This window comes from Triplophysa rosa, linkage group LG16 (genome assembly GCF_024868665.1).
Source record: "Triplophysa rosa linkage group LG16, Trosa_1v2, whole genome shotgun sequence".
NCBI lineage: Eukaryota > Metazoa > Chordata > Actinopteri > Cypriniformes > Nemacheilidae > Triplophysa > Triplophysa rosa.
Genome location: NC_079905.1, coordinates 8035749 through 8051981, shown reverse-complemented (window position 1 = coordinate 8051981; position 16233 = coordinate 8035749). Strand labels below are relative to the sequence as shown.

At 36.8% G+C, this 16233-nt stretch overlaps 1 protein-coding gene across 1 annotated transcript; it reads left to right on the top strand.

Moving 5' to 3' along the window:
* Positions 1–24: 24 nt before the first annotated feature.
* On the top strand, positions 25–15679 carry slc30a8 (solute carrier family 30 member 8). Its single transcript, XM_057354200.1, has 14 exons — positions 25–328; positions 3593–3722; positions 4995–5101; positions 5217–5311; positions 5403–5529; positions 7406–7581; positions 9097–9247; positions 12962–13108; positions 13225–13371; positions 13473–13626; positions 13714–13957; positions 14344–14449; positions 14650–14784; positions 15055–15679. The coding sequence occupies exons 1-14, from the start codon at positions 178–180 to the stop codon at positions 15198–15200; spliced, it is 2016 nt and encodes a 671-aa protein (XP_057210183.1). The 5' UTR covers positions 25–177; the 3' UTR covers positions 15201–15679.
* The last annotated feature ends 554 nt before the right edge of the window (positions 15680–16233 follow it).

Sequence of the window (16233 nt, the reverse complement as noted above, 5' to 3'; positions counted from 1 at the left end):
TTGAATTAGTGACACCGCCATTTTTGCATAGAGGGACTGCGCATGCTCAGTGGTAAAACCAGGGAATGTGTACTGTAGCTAGCCTGAGGAGTTATCGGCCTTACTAACCTCGGCCTTCGGGTGCGTGGTGTGGGCAAGGAGCCTTTTTTTCTACCCAATATTCAATTCTAGTTGAAAATGTCCGTGTTCTCGGAGTCTGCTTTGGAGAAGAAACTATCAGAACTGAGCAATTCCCAGCAGAGCGTACAGACTCTTTCACTTTGGCTCATTCACCACAGAAAACACTCCAAAACCATCGTCAGAGTCTGGTATAACGAGCTGAAGAAAGGTAAGGAGAGGCAAGTTTTGCCCAAGACACATGCATAGATTCAGAAAACGTGTTCAAGTCATGTTTTGTAGTTTTGGACTGAAAGTAAACAGTCCAGGTAAGTTAGCTAACAAGCTAATCATGGAACCTTCAAGTATTAGCTAACTGTGTAGCTGCTGTTTCACTTTATTTACAACGGGTTTTATTCCTTTGCATGTTATACAGGTTAAGCAAGATTTTTGCAGATTATTTTTGTGGCAAACCCGCAATTTCTAACTGTTTCTCTTCACGTGAAACACCATCATACAGTGTGTATCAGAGATGAGATGCATAACCCAGCAATATGCGTTAAGTCGCTTCAGCAGCGTCACGGTTGTATGATCACACGATTAAAGTTTAACTATTGCAAATAGGATTTTAATAAATGTCAGAATAAATTTTAAATATAGTGTCTTATGGCTGTTATGAACTGATTTTACAGCTGTGGATGTTCCCACAGACCTGGCAGCCATTTTGAAACATCCTCACATCTGTTTCCCCACTAAGTTACCTGTGGTTTTAGAACCTGTAACTTAGTTTCTGTTGCGTGTTGCACCTCACTTGGTTTTGAGACATACTTTATTTATGGTAGGTAGGTATAGTATAGTAGGTGTGTTGTAGTAGATCTACTATAAAATGGCAACACAGTGACGTGCATGCATGGACCATGTGGGCTGTAATGGGATCAGACCTGTCTGATTCAACTTTATGTGAGGATCAAAGATGAGTGTGAAAAGCACAATAAATGTCATTGTTAGTTTTTGGAATAAACTTTTTGTCTAATGCACTGCAGTAGCCAAGTGACTTGGTGGGTCATGACTTGCGAAGCCTACAAACAGCATTTATTTTGTATAACTCATTACCCCATGACTTATTTTTAAAACCAAAGCACACCCACAGCTCTGAGAGCTCGAAGCGTTCTTATATTTTTCGCCATGCTTGCTTCCACTTACTTTTGGATGTATGTATATGACATGATCGAAAAAAAATATTGCAAAGTTACATGTATCGATATTTTTGCACAGCCCTTGTAAGTATGGTGTTATTTTAAAAAGTGCCACACCTGTTTTGTGAGGAAACCCAGTCTGGTCGAAGTCAAATGCCTTTAAAGGTAAAAAAAAGCCTTTTAAAGTTAAAAGGGGGGTTATTTATTCTCGAATTAAAAGCCAACTTCATTGAAGCTTAAGCTTTAATTTACTGGTTCACAGTTTCTGTAAAAATTTCGTTGCCACACCCCTTCTCCCTTTATTAGTTTACCTTATCAGAAATTGCATAAGAGACAGATAAAACTAACATAAAAGGTATTGACTGAAGTTGGGCATTATATGATAAAGCCATGTTTTTATACATGGCTGTCTAGTTGCTCATTGGTGTGCACAGTCCTGTTGTCAACTTTATCTGCCTTTACACATGTACTTGGCCTAATATTGCATAACCACTGGTGTCGCTGAAGGATTTTGAGAATGTTACGCCTTCGTGATAAAGCATGACAATACATGATGTATAGTTAATCTGTGCTTTTCTTGGTTTTCATAGGGCAATTTCACCGTTATGGGTGTGACAATTCCAATCAACACTTGAAATATAAATTCTCAGAATGTATTTATTACCAGTATATTAAACCATCTGTATATGTTTTGCTAAACCCTTGGTGATGGATTCTTGACATCAGTGAAATATCTGTCTATACACGTTTTCTATTTGTGATTAGGGACATATACATGCGTCATGAATGTGACAAAAAAGGACACAGTTTTTGAGAGACAACATACTATTAAAATGCACAAACGAGAAGCAATAATACCCAACAAATGGAGAAGGGATGGCTCTTCATAGAACATAAAATAGTTATGTTTTAATTTTCATGTGCCCATTTATAAAGAATATGGATTGTAATGGATATGACAATTATGAAACCGACACCTGACTCCATGCTTTACCATGCTTTAACCATGCTTTAAAAAAATAAAAAAGCATGAAGAAACTTAGAGTACCTCAGGATGCTCACCCAGACCTGCCTGAAACGCCTCGTGTAACCACACCCCCACAAATCTAAGTCAGTTCGTGGTATGATTTGACTAAGACCGCCCAAATGTATACGCAAGTAAGGTGGGCGTACCTGTCAGTACAATTGCTTTGGAACCTGATGTTCCAAATATGGTAAGAGGCGTTACATTTCCGTCACACACTTGCAGTATTCGACCAATCACTACGCACTGGTAAACTGGCCAATCATAGCACACCTCGCTTTTCAGAGCGATGAGCTTTGTAAAAAATCCACGAGTTTCAGAGAGGCGGGTCAAAGAGGAGATACAAACATGCACGGTATGTGGAAAATGCAGCGTTTTTTAACCTAAAATCGTGAATACACGTTGCATTACATCTAAAACAAACAATAATATTCGTTTTAGTCGTGTCATATCACCCCTTTAAGATTGACCTTTATGTCGAATTTGCCCCATGACATTTAAAGCAACACGTAGTTTTTCGACCTTAAAAAAGTGTCTCTAAAATTATTGTAGGACCAGAAACCAAGATGACTGAATTTCCTCTTCTGGTGCTTTGATTGAATTCAACTTGTTCTAATGAGACAATAAAAGTGTTGTGTGCTTTACAGACAGAGTTGATTAACCTACATTTTTATTTTTAATTCTGTTACGGTGCATTTGTGTGCTTTGCTTGGATATGAATTTCTTGGGTGGTACTAGCAGAGAGAAAGAGCTATCTTTAGACCATCTATCTCTCCTGAGATCTCATTGTTACTATAGCGAAGGTTTAGTTTCCATAGCAGGTTTTTTGTTCACTCGAGAAACGATCACTTAAGAGCAAAACAAAGAGTGTGTCACTCATAAGCCTACATGTAGAGCTTAGACTACCCGTGTTTTCTGCCTAGTATGTTTTGCTGATTTCATTTAATTGCAAAATATATAAAAAAACATAAAAAAATATTACATATTTATGTTTAATATATTGTTATATAATTTATATTATAATATTATTATATATATTTTTCTCCATCCAAAACCAGTGTTATAATAAATAATAAATATGAAGCAGTGTTTTGTATTTTTGTGTCCTCATTTTCTTTTCTCTTCATGTCACTGAATTTTAATTTGTAAAAGCTCTTTAAGGGTGAATGCAGATTTAAAGATGGTGATTCAAAGAACACAACTGCCTTTCTTTTAGCTAACTAATATTTGAACTGCATTTTTTTAAATTAAATGTTTTCTTTATGTTTTTGTGCAGCCCAGGTGCCTCGCAAGCTGACCTTACTCTATCTTGCGAATGATGTCATTCAGAACAGCAAGAGGAAAGGACCAGAGTTCACACAAGATTTTGCCCCAGTCATTGTTGATGCTTTTAAGCATGTCTCTAGGTGAGTTAGACCAGTGCTAATATACCTGTTATTCCATCTTAAAAATATTTTACTCAATGTCAGCACGACTTCTCCAATTCATGAATAAAAAACTTTGATGGATTCTTGTAAACAAACAATTTAGTTAAATATTTTGTATTTCAAGATTCTAGATTTTGTTTTTCGAGAGTTAGATTGGGTCCGAATTAGGGCTGGGCGATATGGCAAAAAAGTAAACTCGATAGTTTTTTTCTATATTGATCGATAACGATATTTATTTCGATATATATTTAATTACAAAACTGTATTTAAAATAATCTATTTTAAATACAGTTTATTAACAAAAGTTAACCTTTAACCAGTTAAAATTCAATTAAATGAATGCACTGTTGCAACACAGAGGATATTAGGCCATAAACAACATGTACCAGTTCATTCAGTCTCATTTTGACTCAATTGACTCGTTAAGTAAAGGGAGTGTTCCTTCAGTACATTCAACCAATGAAAGGGCTCCGTTACTGCGTACATTCGAACGCTATTGGCTCAGCACCTGCGCACATACATAACGCTGCAATAATGTCTTGCTCGAGTAGTGGGTTTTATTCAATGCATTCAGTGAACCTTAGTCTTTCAAAAAGACATCTCACATAAACTGTAGTACATTTCTTTAATCATGCAAGCATCTTACATACAAGGTTCAATATTTTAATGTGCACACAAACTCACTTCATTACATCTCTGATCTGTACAGGGCAGCGCTGGTTTGTTTCATAAGCACCAGCTCATGTTAGCAGATATGTTAACGATGGATATATAAACGTTTGTGCTTGAGTTTCGAAGTAACTTGCTTGCAATTGCGCCTCAAGTTTGTTTTGTTTAACCGGCGATTGCGAAAAAAAATAAGACCCTTGATAAACCGCGTGATGACAACTCGAGATTAGTTTCACCTTTGTTTCCGCTTCCATTAATGTTTTCCTCCTCATGTCGAGTTTTCTTTGCCAAGTGCAGTATGAAATGGACTTTGTACTTTGACGCGCATGCTAAAAGTTGCACGCTGACTGACTGTTGTTGCGTTTATTTCAGCGTTCTGTTGGACTGTAAGATTAATCCATATCGAGTCAAAATGCCAATAGCTTATCATCGTTTTTGAAATACATTCTATCGCGATTCGATATGATATCGTTTATCGGCACAGCCCTAGTCCGAAATGAAACATTTGTCTCTTAGCAGTATTTTGTTATGTGTCTTCCTGTTTTAAAATCCTATCTACCATGTTTTCATCCGTTTTTACAGTCAAGGAGATGAGGGCTGTAAAAAACAGTTGGGCAGAGTTCTCTCCATCTGGCAGGAAAGAGCTGTCTATGAGAATGAGGTGCTGGGCAAACTTTCTGAAGTTCTGCGTAAGTACACTTACAAGTGTTGGAATCAAAATGATCTTATTACATATTTGCCAGCAGCAGTACACAAAGATGTGTTGTGTGTTTTACATGTTAAATCTTTCCTTGTGTACTACAGTGGTAGAAAAGAAAGCCAAGAAGAGGCCTTATGAAGAGATCAAGGTGAATGATGAAGGTTTCGCCTCCCGTAGCTCCCCTGGGGAACCTCCACAGGTACTAAATGAAGGACTTTATTTAAAATATTTGCATATCAAATGATTTCAGGTCAAGCTGATTGCTGTAAATTTGTTGCTCTGTTTGTCAGACTGCAGATCTAATAAGAGCGCTACAGGAGCTTGAGAACGCTGCCTCAAGTGATGCCACTCTTCGTCAGCGGATTTCTGCTTTACCCCCTGAGGTGCAGGACACCTCTTTACTGCATAAAGTCACAGGTGAGAGCACCCATGAAACCCAAATTTGACTTGACACGAGGGTTTGACCAGTCTTAGAATCATAAACATCATCGGCATGCATTAAAAAGGATTGAATTTAAAGGCACGATTTTCTTAAATGGAACCTTGGGTATAGAGAGATGGATACAGTATGGTTTAAAGGGGTGATATGACACGGCTAAAACGAATATTATCATTTGTTTTAGATGTAATGCAATGTGTATACATGATTTAAGGTTAAAAAACGCTGCATTTTCCACATACCGTGCATGTTTGTATCTCCTCTTTGCCCCGCCTCTCTGAAACTCGTGGATTTTTTACAAAGCTCATCGCTCTGAAAAGCGAGGTGTGCTATGATTGGCCAGTTAACCAGTGCATAGTGATTGGTCGAATACTGCAAGCGTGTGACGGAAATGTAACGCCTCTTACCATATTAGGAACATCAGGTTCCAAAGCAATTGTACTGACAGGTACGCCCACCTTACTTGCATATACATTTGGGCGGTCTTAGTCAACTCATACCACCAACTGACGTAGATTTGTGGGGGTGTGGTTACACGAGGCGTTTCAGGCAGGTCTGGGTGAGCATTCGCTTTTAGATAAAATGCATCTTTTGTTCTGACACTTTAACTTTTGCAATTTTACGTGTCTAATACATGCATGGGCAACTTATAACACACCAAAGACACGTAAAAAACGTGTTCGTGCCATATGACCCCTTTAATATACTAACAATGGCATTGACTTTATAAATGTGAAATAAAAAAAAAACATTGTAATTGTCACAGTATTCATAAACTTTGAAAAAATATTTTTACCCGGAGGCCGCCATTTATTTTGCGTCAAAATCCGTGACGTCAAATGGTTGCAACCTAAACCTGTTCTCTTTCGCTACAGCGAAGCACACACGTTTTCCATATGTAACAGTAAAATATGAGACATCAAACATAAGATCAGATATATAAAAACACAGGGACAGTAGGTGGCGGTATGTCCTCTTGACACAAGCCAGCCTGCCAGCCATAAAAGAAGAATGCGTTCAGTATCAATAAGCGTCTGTTCTAAAAACTACCGCTTTTAAGACATTTAAGACTATTTTAGACATCAGCATCCACCATAATCGTATACTTTGTACATTATGAGAATATACTGATAAACACAATAATAAAATGCTTGCGGTTTGGTTATTTATTCTGTATTAGAGCGCACGTGAATATAAGCCCCATCAGCTAATGACAGAGAGAAGACAATAACGTTAGGCTACTAATGTTGATAAATCAACATCAAAAGTCAAAATCTAGAGAAAATGCATTTTATAATGGCTAAAAACATTGTGTATATAATAAATTTGAAATGATTTTGGTTATTAATATGTATGTTTGTATTGTTTATGACCAACAATATTAAAATGTATGAAAATACACCAAATAGCGTCTTTATTTTCTTTCTTTATTATTTTTCATTATTTATTTACTGTATATATATTATCCTACAGCACCTTATATTTACTGAAGAACTGATTAGTGTGTCTGTGTTCAGTTTGGCTGCCTGTGCGTGCAACCATTTTACGTCATCAAAAAAGAACATGGCGGCCTCCTTAGGTTAAAATGAGTATTACATTTAGGTTTTTTTTAAGAATTGAAAATAGTTGGTGTGTTTCTAATGACAAATGCTAGAAGTGTAAGGCTATTACAACATATTAAGCCATACATCTCTCTATACACTGGGTTCCCTTTAAGGTTTTAGCATGCTGAAAGAACTCGACAGTAAACCATTCTAGCTCACTTATTGACTTGTTGGATGACTGGTCAACTGTCCTGCCCATCCCTCACCTCCAAAGTTTCTTCTAAAACTACTCTTGTTGTGTTTGTCTCAGATAAAGAGTCGGGAGAGCGTCTTTCTCGGCTGGTGGAAGAGGCCTGCATGCTTCTGGCAGATTACAGTGGACGGCTGGCTGCAGAGATTGATGACCGACGACAGCTCACACGCACACTCGCTGTCTTTTTGCAGAGCCAGAAAGATGGCCTGGCCCAGAACGAGCAGAAATTAGAAGTGGGTAAACCTACTAACTTTTGAACCTACTAACAGTTCTCTTTTCTTTCACCAATTAATATTCCTTAGTTACAGTCTTAACTATGCTCTGTGCTTTGCACTTCTTTGTTTCAATTTGCAATCTAAACACTGATTTTTACATTTCTTTTACCATTGTGGTATTAAGATTATAAATTGTAAAGCATAGCTGATTATCATTTCCACATAATTGGGTTTGCTCTGGCAATAGAGGGCGAAACTCAATTAATTTAAGGCAAGAAATTCAGCTCTTATCTTTCAATCTCTGCCCAGTACTGGGCAGGGTAAGTGTAAACAAAGTTTAATGGACATAAATGTATTGCAGCTTAACTGTCCAGCCTTTGCCTACAGGTCCTGAGCAGGTTCCCGTGTTCCAATGGATGTCGTCTTTACGTATCAAATAAAAATAAAACAAAAAACAAGAAAAATCTTGAGTGTGCCTTTATTTATTTACTGCATTTTCTGGTTTGTTTGCTTTCACACATACATTCTTGTTTAATGTATAGAACCTTACTGTAAAGTGGAAACACTTATTTTATTATACTTTTAGTTACAATTTAATGACATAGTCAGAGATATACAAAAAGATACAAAAGGAAAAATGGTCGTACACATCTTGAAATCTTATTTCTTACTCCAACATTTAACATCAGTGATGTATTCTGGTTTTGGACATATACATATTGTTGTTCCTATCCTTTTACCTTTAAACTTAGAGTTAACATGACACCCTAGTAGCACAGGCACTAAATCTAGTAAAACACTTTTTTCTAAATTCAGAGACAGTCTTGTCAGTTTCCACACTAAACCATTCTGTTACAGTGTCACTCAAGTAGATAAAACGTGTACTGTCTGCTGTACTTTAAAGCACTTCTTATGTTAAACTATGTAGATATCACAGTTAAGAAAACATGCTATGATGTTGATACGTTTTGTATACAACACAAAACATGACTGGATAAATTTGCCTTGTTTAACCTTTCTGTGGTTTTATACCTCAAAGGTTTTCAAAAAAACTTGAAACTTACAAAATCTGTTAAAAAAAAGTTTAACAAATGTTAGATTGGCACTATTCATGTTCTATAGTTTTAGTAAAACAAATCAAGTGCAACTTCTAAAATCTTAAAATATTTAGTTAATGCATCTTTGTGTGTTTAAATTGGATATAAATTGAATTGCAGTTGAATGCATTCTGTTGGAGTGTAAAGCCAAGCATCTTGAAACTAACTTGACTATTTAAAACGTTAATTCAAACACAATAAACGTTAATATATAATATCACATAAACTTAATGTGAATGTTAAAAAGGTCCTAACTAGATTTAATGAACTCTTGTAAATAATTTGTTGTTGCTATTATTGAAGAGCCTAATCGGTTATAAAAAAATCAAAATAAATAAGGCAATCATTTTGGGGTCTCCTATTCAATCCCAGTATTCATTTTACACTTACACAATAAGTACATATACTAACATGGTTGTTTGCCTGTTTGTTTTAGGAATACAAACGCAAACTGGCACGTGTGTCCCAGGTACGGAAGGAGCTACGGTCTCGTCTCAACAGTCTCCCAGACCTCTCCCGGCTTCCAAGTGTTACGAGCAGCCATGTCCACCTGCCCTCCTCTGGCCATCTTTACAACCCCTCAGATTGAGCTGAACTTGGACTTCTGTCATATCTCTCTCCTAATTTCCCATGGTTCTATGGCTGCCATGCTGTCTTGCTTTATTCTAGGCCACTATACCAGCAGTGGATGTGTGTAATATGCAGTCTATGTCTGCCTGAGTGTTTAAATGACAAGCTCCATACTTGTGTTATCTTGATTTCCCGGTATTCACTTCACTGCTCCCCTTTGTAATAAAATCATTCATTTGTTGAGATGCACTGGAATTAATGCAATCATTAAAACACTACTGTTTGCCTCTGGACTGCTAAAAAGTATTTGTAGAGAAAACGATTCTGTACGATACTGAATGAGAGTCATTAATACTTATGAAACATTTTGTGTGGCTGCTAATTTTCAAGCTGCATAAAATTACACAAATGTTTGGAAAAATTAAAATGGACACTATACTGGCCGTTTGTAGATCAGTCTGTAGAAGTCTCCACCGCTCTCAACTAAACTTCTCTTTTACTCATTTGAAAGTAGAGAATTGTGATCTTCAATTTTTTTTCGCCAGCGAATATTTTATTTCAATGCAGTATTTTAGCACTGCAATCATACCAATGTGCCCATTTTTCCTTGCTGAAAGTTCCATGTCATTTCTATACAGTAGTATTTTTGAGACCTTTGCAGTTAGCAGAGATGTTTTCCCTTAGGGGTGAAACTTACAATGCTCCATTAGTAGAGTACCTAAAATATGCATTATCTGTTCTATTTTAATTTGTTTATTTTGATTATGATGAATGATCTTAACCAAAAAGACATTAAACATTGTGTGTATTTGATCTGAATTACGATTTCAGATGCAAGAGAGTCCACGGTCTCTGTTCAGTTTTGTCCTGTATTTTCAACATTTGAGGTCATCCCTCAAAAAGGGACATTGTCTATAAGGCTTTCATCTTATCCACCTTTCATCTTCAGTGGCAGTTATGTGGAAAATGGTTAAATTGTTGTTGATCATAATTCTTGAAACATTAGTGTTTGTATGTTTGACTGTATGGTGGTCAAAAGAATTGGGCTGCTATTCATTTGTGTGTGGGATTTGAGGAGGTCAAGTTGGGAGTGTATTTTAACATCAGCCTATGTAAATAATGTGTTGATCTGAGCCAAATAAATCGAGATGTCGCTCTTAATCTCTTAAATTCAAAGAAAGTTTTCACTATTTTTTCAAAGTTCTATTTTTTACAGATTTTGATCTAAGTTCTACTTGGTTTAATGGGGCTTATGTTTGGTTGTCATGTAAAAGCTCAAAACATGCATATAAAGTAATTAGATCGTGTCAGAGTTTTAAATACAATCAATCTTTTAAAGTGTCCTGTTTGAAGAAGTGCAAACTAATCGTTTATTTGAATGCTAGTCATTGACTCTTGACAATTGCAAACAGCTTCAGCATTTGCACACGGTACGCAGTCACAAGACTTCAGATAAATCCGTTTTTTACAGAGCACCAAATATAAGCCTTCTTTACCCCCTGTATCACATCTAAACAAGACAAATGAACTGGAATATGGCTTATTAAATTAGTTACATATGAAATATATTGTTTAACTGTTTAGAGCATCGCAAGAAGTATTGTGAAGTAAATTCACTACATTGCACACAAAACGTTTTTATTAATTATTGTCCAATGACTTACTCTCCTTTGCATTTAAGTGGATGGAAGGACACATAAGGATGTGATTGAATATCGTGATATATCAGTGGGGATTTAAAGAAGAGAAATGTCTCTAGTTTCAACAGAAGCAGTTATTTGCACACGGTTCGACCACAGTCACAAGGCTTCAAACAACAGCGCTTTTGCACTGACGCTCAAATATTACCACTACACCTCCTGAGGATTCGACCAGCACTGTGACGGGAGCAAATTTAACGCTTATTTATTTTTATATACTTATTTTTGTCGGTACATCTTGGTCGTTTTTATTGCATTAACAAAACGTTTTGAAGAAACATACAAATTAACCGTGTTAATGTTAAAAATGTTCAAAAAAGATCCGGAAAAAAAACTTTTGGTCACGGACAAGGGTGCCAGAATGTATACCATCATATCCGAAAGGTAAAACACAGCTGGTCTCATTTTATTGTAATAACCCGAAATATTCATGTTTAATATATAGGCAAATTTTATTTAAGCTAAATGTTATATTTATTATATTGGGGTTAAACTGGGGATTGTCGATATAGACAGTTGATTTTAGTGACAAAATAGCCTAGCTCAGTGGTTCTCAGAGTTTTCAGATCAAGTACCACCTTTAATAAAATGTGTTTTTCTAAGTAGCCTAATGACCGTCATAGAAAATGCCATGCATAAACACTCAAATTAATAGTAGAGCTGTGAATCTTTATCTCATTACACCTCGTCCTCCAATTCTAATGTAGGCTATTGTTAATACAAATACTTTTTTATTTACCAGCTGTTTTCAAACTAAGGAACATTTTCAAGTTAGACACAAAACACTTTTCTGTATTGTAAACAGGGCTCTGTAAACGATTCTTGGGGGGGATTTTCTAACTTTGTGGGAACTTGCAGAAAGACTACGAACCTAGGCCTATATAAAAGACAGACAATAAGCGGGTTTCCATCACTGTGGTTTTATTCGCATTTTGAAGTTTCACATCAGGAACGTGTGATGGAAACGCCAAATTTCGGATTAAAAACCCTAATTCGCTAAAAAAGTTTTTACGCTCGCTTGAGGTGGTTTTTCAATTTTGCGAAAAAGGGTTAATGCGAATAATTGGAGATGGAAACGCATTTGCTGAATAAATTCCTCCTAAAAGTCACGTAACTGCACTATGAGACGGCGTAACCTGACTAACCAGACTCCTGATCTTGTTACACAGTATCAGAAATGTTGTTACAGTTATGGTCATTCCTAAATGCCTGAGAAAAGTCGTCAAGTATTTCTGTAATTGCCTCTCTGAACTGTCACAACTGTGTTTCCCAAACAGCAGGCATCCACAAAAGCACCGCATTGATTGTGTTTCGTAATAGTCTGTTTGCAAAAGTATTATTATATATGAAAATTATTATATATTCAGTGGCTTCTCTTACTTTTCTTGCTGATATTTAGTGGCAGATTATTAGGAAGTGACGGTTGAGTTGGATGGAAACGGTGTTTATTCGCTAATGTTTTATGCGATATTCCAATTTTGCGCATAAGCTAAATTCGCAGTTTTGGATGGAAACCCGGCTAATGTGGAAGGAATATTTAACACAGAAGATAAGTATAAATATGCGTAAACATCCAGAGAACAGTTATATAACAAACATATATCTAGAGATCAGATTATAAATAGGATCTGTTTTAAGTCTTTCTCGTTTTACTTTCTATTAGACTCACACTTTACGCGTCAAAACTATCGCAGCGTGCGCTTCATTGATTTAACCGCGAGTAGATGCAGATGCGTGTTGAATTAGCGCTTTACAGCATTAACAACAGCTTTAAACAGCGGTTCAAGTTCAAGAAATACTTCATTTGCACGCAGCTCATCGGAAGAAAGAGAACGAGAGACTCAAAAGCGTAGCCTACTGTCTGTCTGCCTGTCAGACCTCGTGTCGCGTGTTATTGAGCGGTGTGCAAACTTTGCGCAACACCGTGGGTGAAACACTCGAACATGTGCAAACGCATGCAATTGCAATTACAAATATTTTTGCTATAGTTTAAATATTTGAAATAGATAAACAATTAACTCGTGTGTAACAGTATGTCTTCAGGTGAGAAGGGTGGAAAGCATTGCCATGACAACAGCCGTGCCCTGGAGGATCGCGAGCGTGAAAAAAAACTGGCCAAGAAACGCCTTTACATAGTTTCAGCAGTCTGTCTGGTCTTTATGGTGGGAGAGATTTTAGGTGTGTGAACCTTGATGCCTATTGGACAGTCACTCATCTTTATAATGGCCCAGGAAAATTATTTCCTTATTATTTTTCCTATTATATTATAATCATACTATGCTGCCTTTATACAGGTGGGTATTTTGCTGGGAGTCTGGCAGTGATGACAGATGCTGCCCACCTGCTTGTGGACCTCACCAGCTTCCTCATCAGTTTGTGCTCGCTGTGGCTGTCATCCAGACCTGCTACACGCACTCTCAGTTATGGCTGGCATCGAGCAGGTGAATGATTTGATTTACAATTTTATAACAATAAATAACTCCTAAGCTATGGAACTGTATTAGAACTGCGTAGTTCTTATGTATTTAAACGTATCTTTCAGAAATCCTGGGTGCTCTGCTGTCTGTCTTTACCATTTGGCTGGTGACTGGCGTGCTGGTCTATGTGGCAGTGGAAAGGATCATAGATGATGACTTTACTATCGAGGGCACTGTCATGCTCATCACCGCTGGCTGTGCTGTGTTGGCCAACATTATGTAAGGCATTCATGTGTATCCCCACATTATTAGCACTTATCTTACCGTTAGTTCTTTTTAATGGCTTATGTGTTTCTGTCTTTGTAGAATGGCTCTCACTCTGCATCAGTCAGGTCATGGTCACAGTCACGGTGGTTTGAGCTCCCACAGTCACGACCATGGTAAGGAAAAAGGCCACGGCCATGCTAACGGTAATCATTGTGACGTAGAGGGGCAAGATGGTAAAAAGCCACAGGCTAATGCTAGTGTCAGAGCAGCATTTGTCCATGTGATTGGAGATCTTCTGCAGAGCATCAGTGTGCTTGTCAGTGCTCTGATCATCTTTTTTAAGGTAAGAAATGGGGCACTGTATCATCCTTGGTGAAGTGTGTAATAAAGTTGCTGTTATTTAGGTAAACTATTTGCATCAATCCCAGCCTAAGGCTCTTATAGAAAGTGTAAACACTGGGGATGTCAAAACATCGTTGTATTTGCTTGATCCTTAGTAAGTGAAAGGCGTTGGTTGTACAAATATTTCACACTTTGCTTTTAAAACATACTTAAGAGAATATTGCCATTGTGTAAATGCATTTGTAATAAAAATATAATTACATGTTGACATGCACCAAATTTATGTTTACTTTCTTGAAAGTATTTCTTTGTTTAAATATAAAAGAGTAATAAAACAATTGTCGACTACTTCAGTTGCATAATTAACCAATTTCTTTTACTTTATAGCCAGAATATAAGATTGCTGATCCCATCTGCACCTTCCTGTTTTCTCTCTTTGTCCTGGGCACCACTTTCACCATCATGAGGGACATTCTTATTGTCTTAATGGAAGGTAACATGGTCTTCACTGTTTTATATCCTTAACTTCATTAAAGCTTATTTAAATATTAGATAATAACTGGGGATTCTCTGAAAAGGCACTGCATTTGTCATGTGTCCTTTACTAGTACATTTGAAAATGTCTTGGAACATCTGTTTTAATCATAGTATATAGTATGTAGTAGTTCTTTATCCAGTGTTTCTTCTCCACAGGCACACCGGCAGCTGTGAAATATAATGAAGTGAGGGAGAGGCTGCTCAAAGTAAAGGGAGTCAAAGCCATACACAACCTTCACATCTGGGCCTTGACTATGAACCAGGCTGTGTTGTCTGCACACGTGGCTATAGGTGAGGTTCTACCCTAAACTCTATGGGGCTGTTTCTCGGACAGGGCTTAAGCCTAGTCCCGGACTAAAAAAAAGTATGTTTTTAAAAATGACTTAAATATCTTAATTTAACCAAGGCCTAGTCATTGTTTTAAGATAATCCCTGTCCAGGAAACCGCCCCTATATTGACTTGTCATTTACATGACATTTATTAGCACATAGCCTTAAAGCAAAACTTTAATTCTAAATTTAGATTAGCGTTTCTAATCTTTCTCATTTTTAACTCCTCAGATGACACCGTCGAGCCCCAGGTGGTATTAAGAGAAATCACCCAGACCTCCTTCGATACCTACAGTTTCCATTCGATAACCATTCAACTAGAGCAAGAAGCAGACCAAAGGCCTGATTGTAGCCTCTGCCAGGGCCCTAAAAAATGAATCATCCCGTAACAATTCATTTATCAATAGTCCCAATCCAAAGAGGCAAAAGACCCTGAAAAGATCTATAAAAGAATTCAAACCATTGTCGGTGAATATACAGTAATAGTGTTTGCTATCACTAATTTTGATTGGAGAATCTGTAAATTGTTTCAGTTGTAAAACACTGGAAAGTTTGGCAGATATGATATGATATAGATTTGGTAGAGAATCCCAAATGTAGCCTTTAAGAAAGGAAAGGTATTTTAGACTTTATTTTATTATTGTTCATTTCTGTTGTATCTTGTTTCAGCCTCATGAAATAGAATTTTGTTCGGTTACTTTTGTTTCAAAAATAGTAATTTAACTGCACTGAGCCATGTCCAAGTACATAATAGAGCGAGATTATAAATGCATTTGTTATACTGTATTTGAGTGCCATTTTATGTTTCTGCATTTAGATGTTGTTTGTCTCACTGTATCAGTAAAGAAAACTATGATGTTGTAGCCTAATGTACTGTATTTTTCCAACCTACAAGCCTTCACATGGTCCTTAAAGGGATCATTGTTAGCCATCAATTGTGCATACTGTACAGTATGCTAATCATATTTCTGATCTTTGACCTTTTTGTGTGAGAACTTCTTCTTCCTTTAGCACAGGGTACTTTGTGACCTGATCAATTTGGCTCAGTTATTTTAGTCTCTATGTGGCTTTACAGGCCATAAAAATATCAAACAATAGGTTGTTGTATATGAGTGCATGTTTTTCTGTTCCTTTCTGTACTGAGAGAAACAATGTTACTCAGGGTTATAATGAAAGAACTGACTGCATTGAGAGCCACAGATGCCAATTTATCTGCATTGCATTAAGAGCTATTTTCTTTGAAAATTGGAATAGTGATCGTCTAGAGAAGAGAACTAGTCCACAAAACCATAGTCTCTTCTTGAGATCAATGTTACTGATCACAGAGTCTGAGGTAAAAAAGGTTTCAATTATTCATTTTTTAGCTGTTGTGTAAAAGCACACTGATTGTTTCAGTATGAATGTCCATCT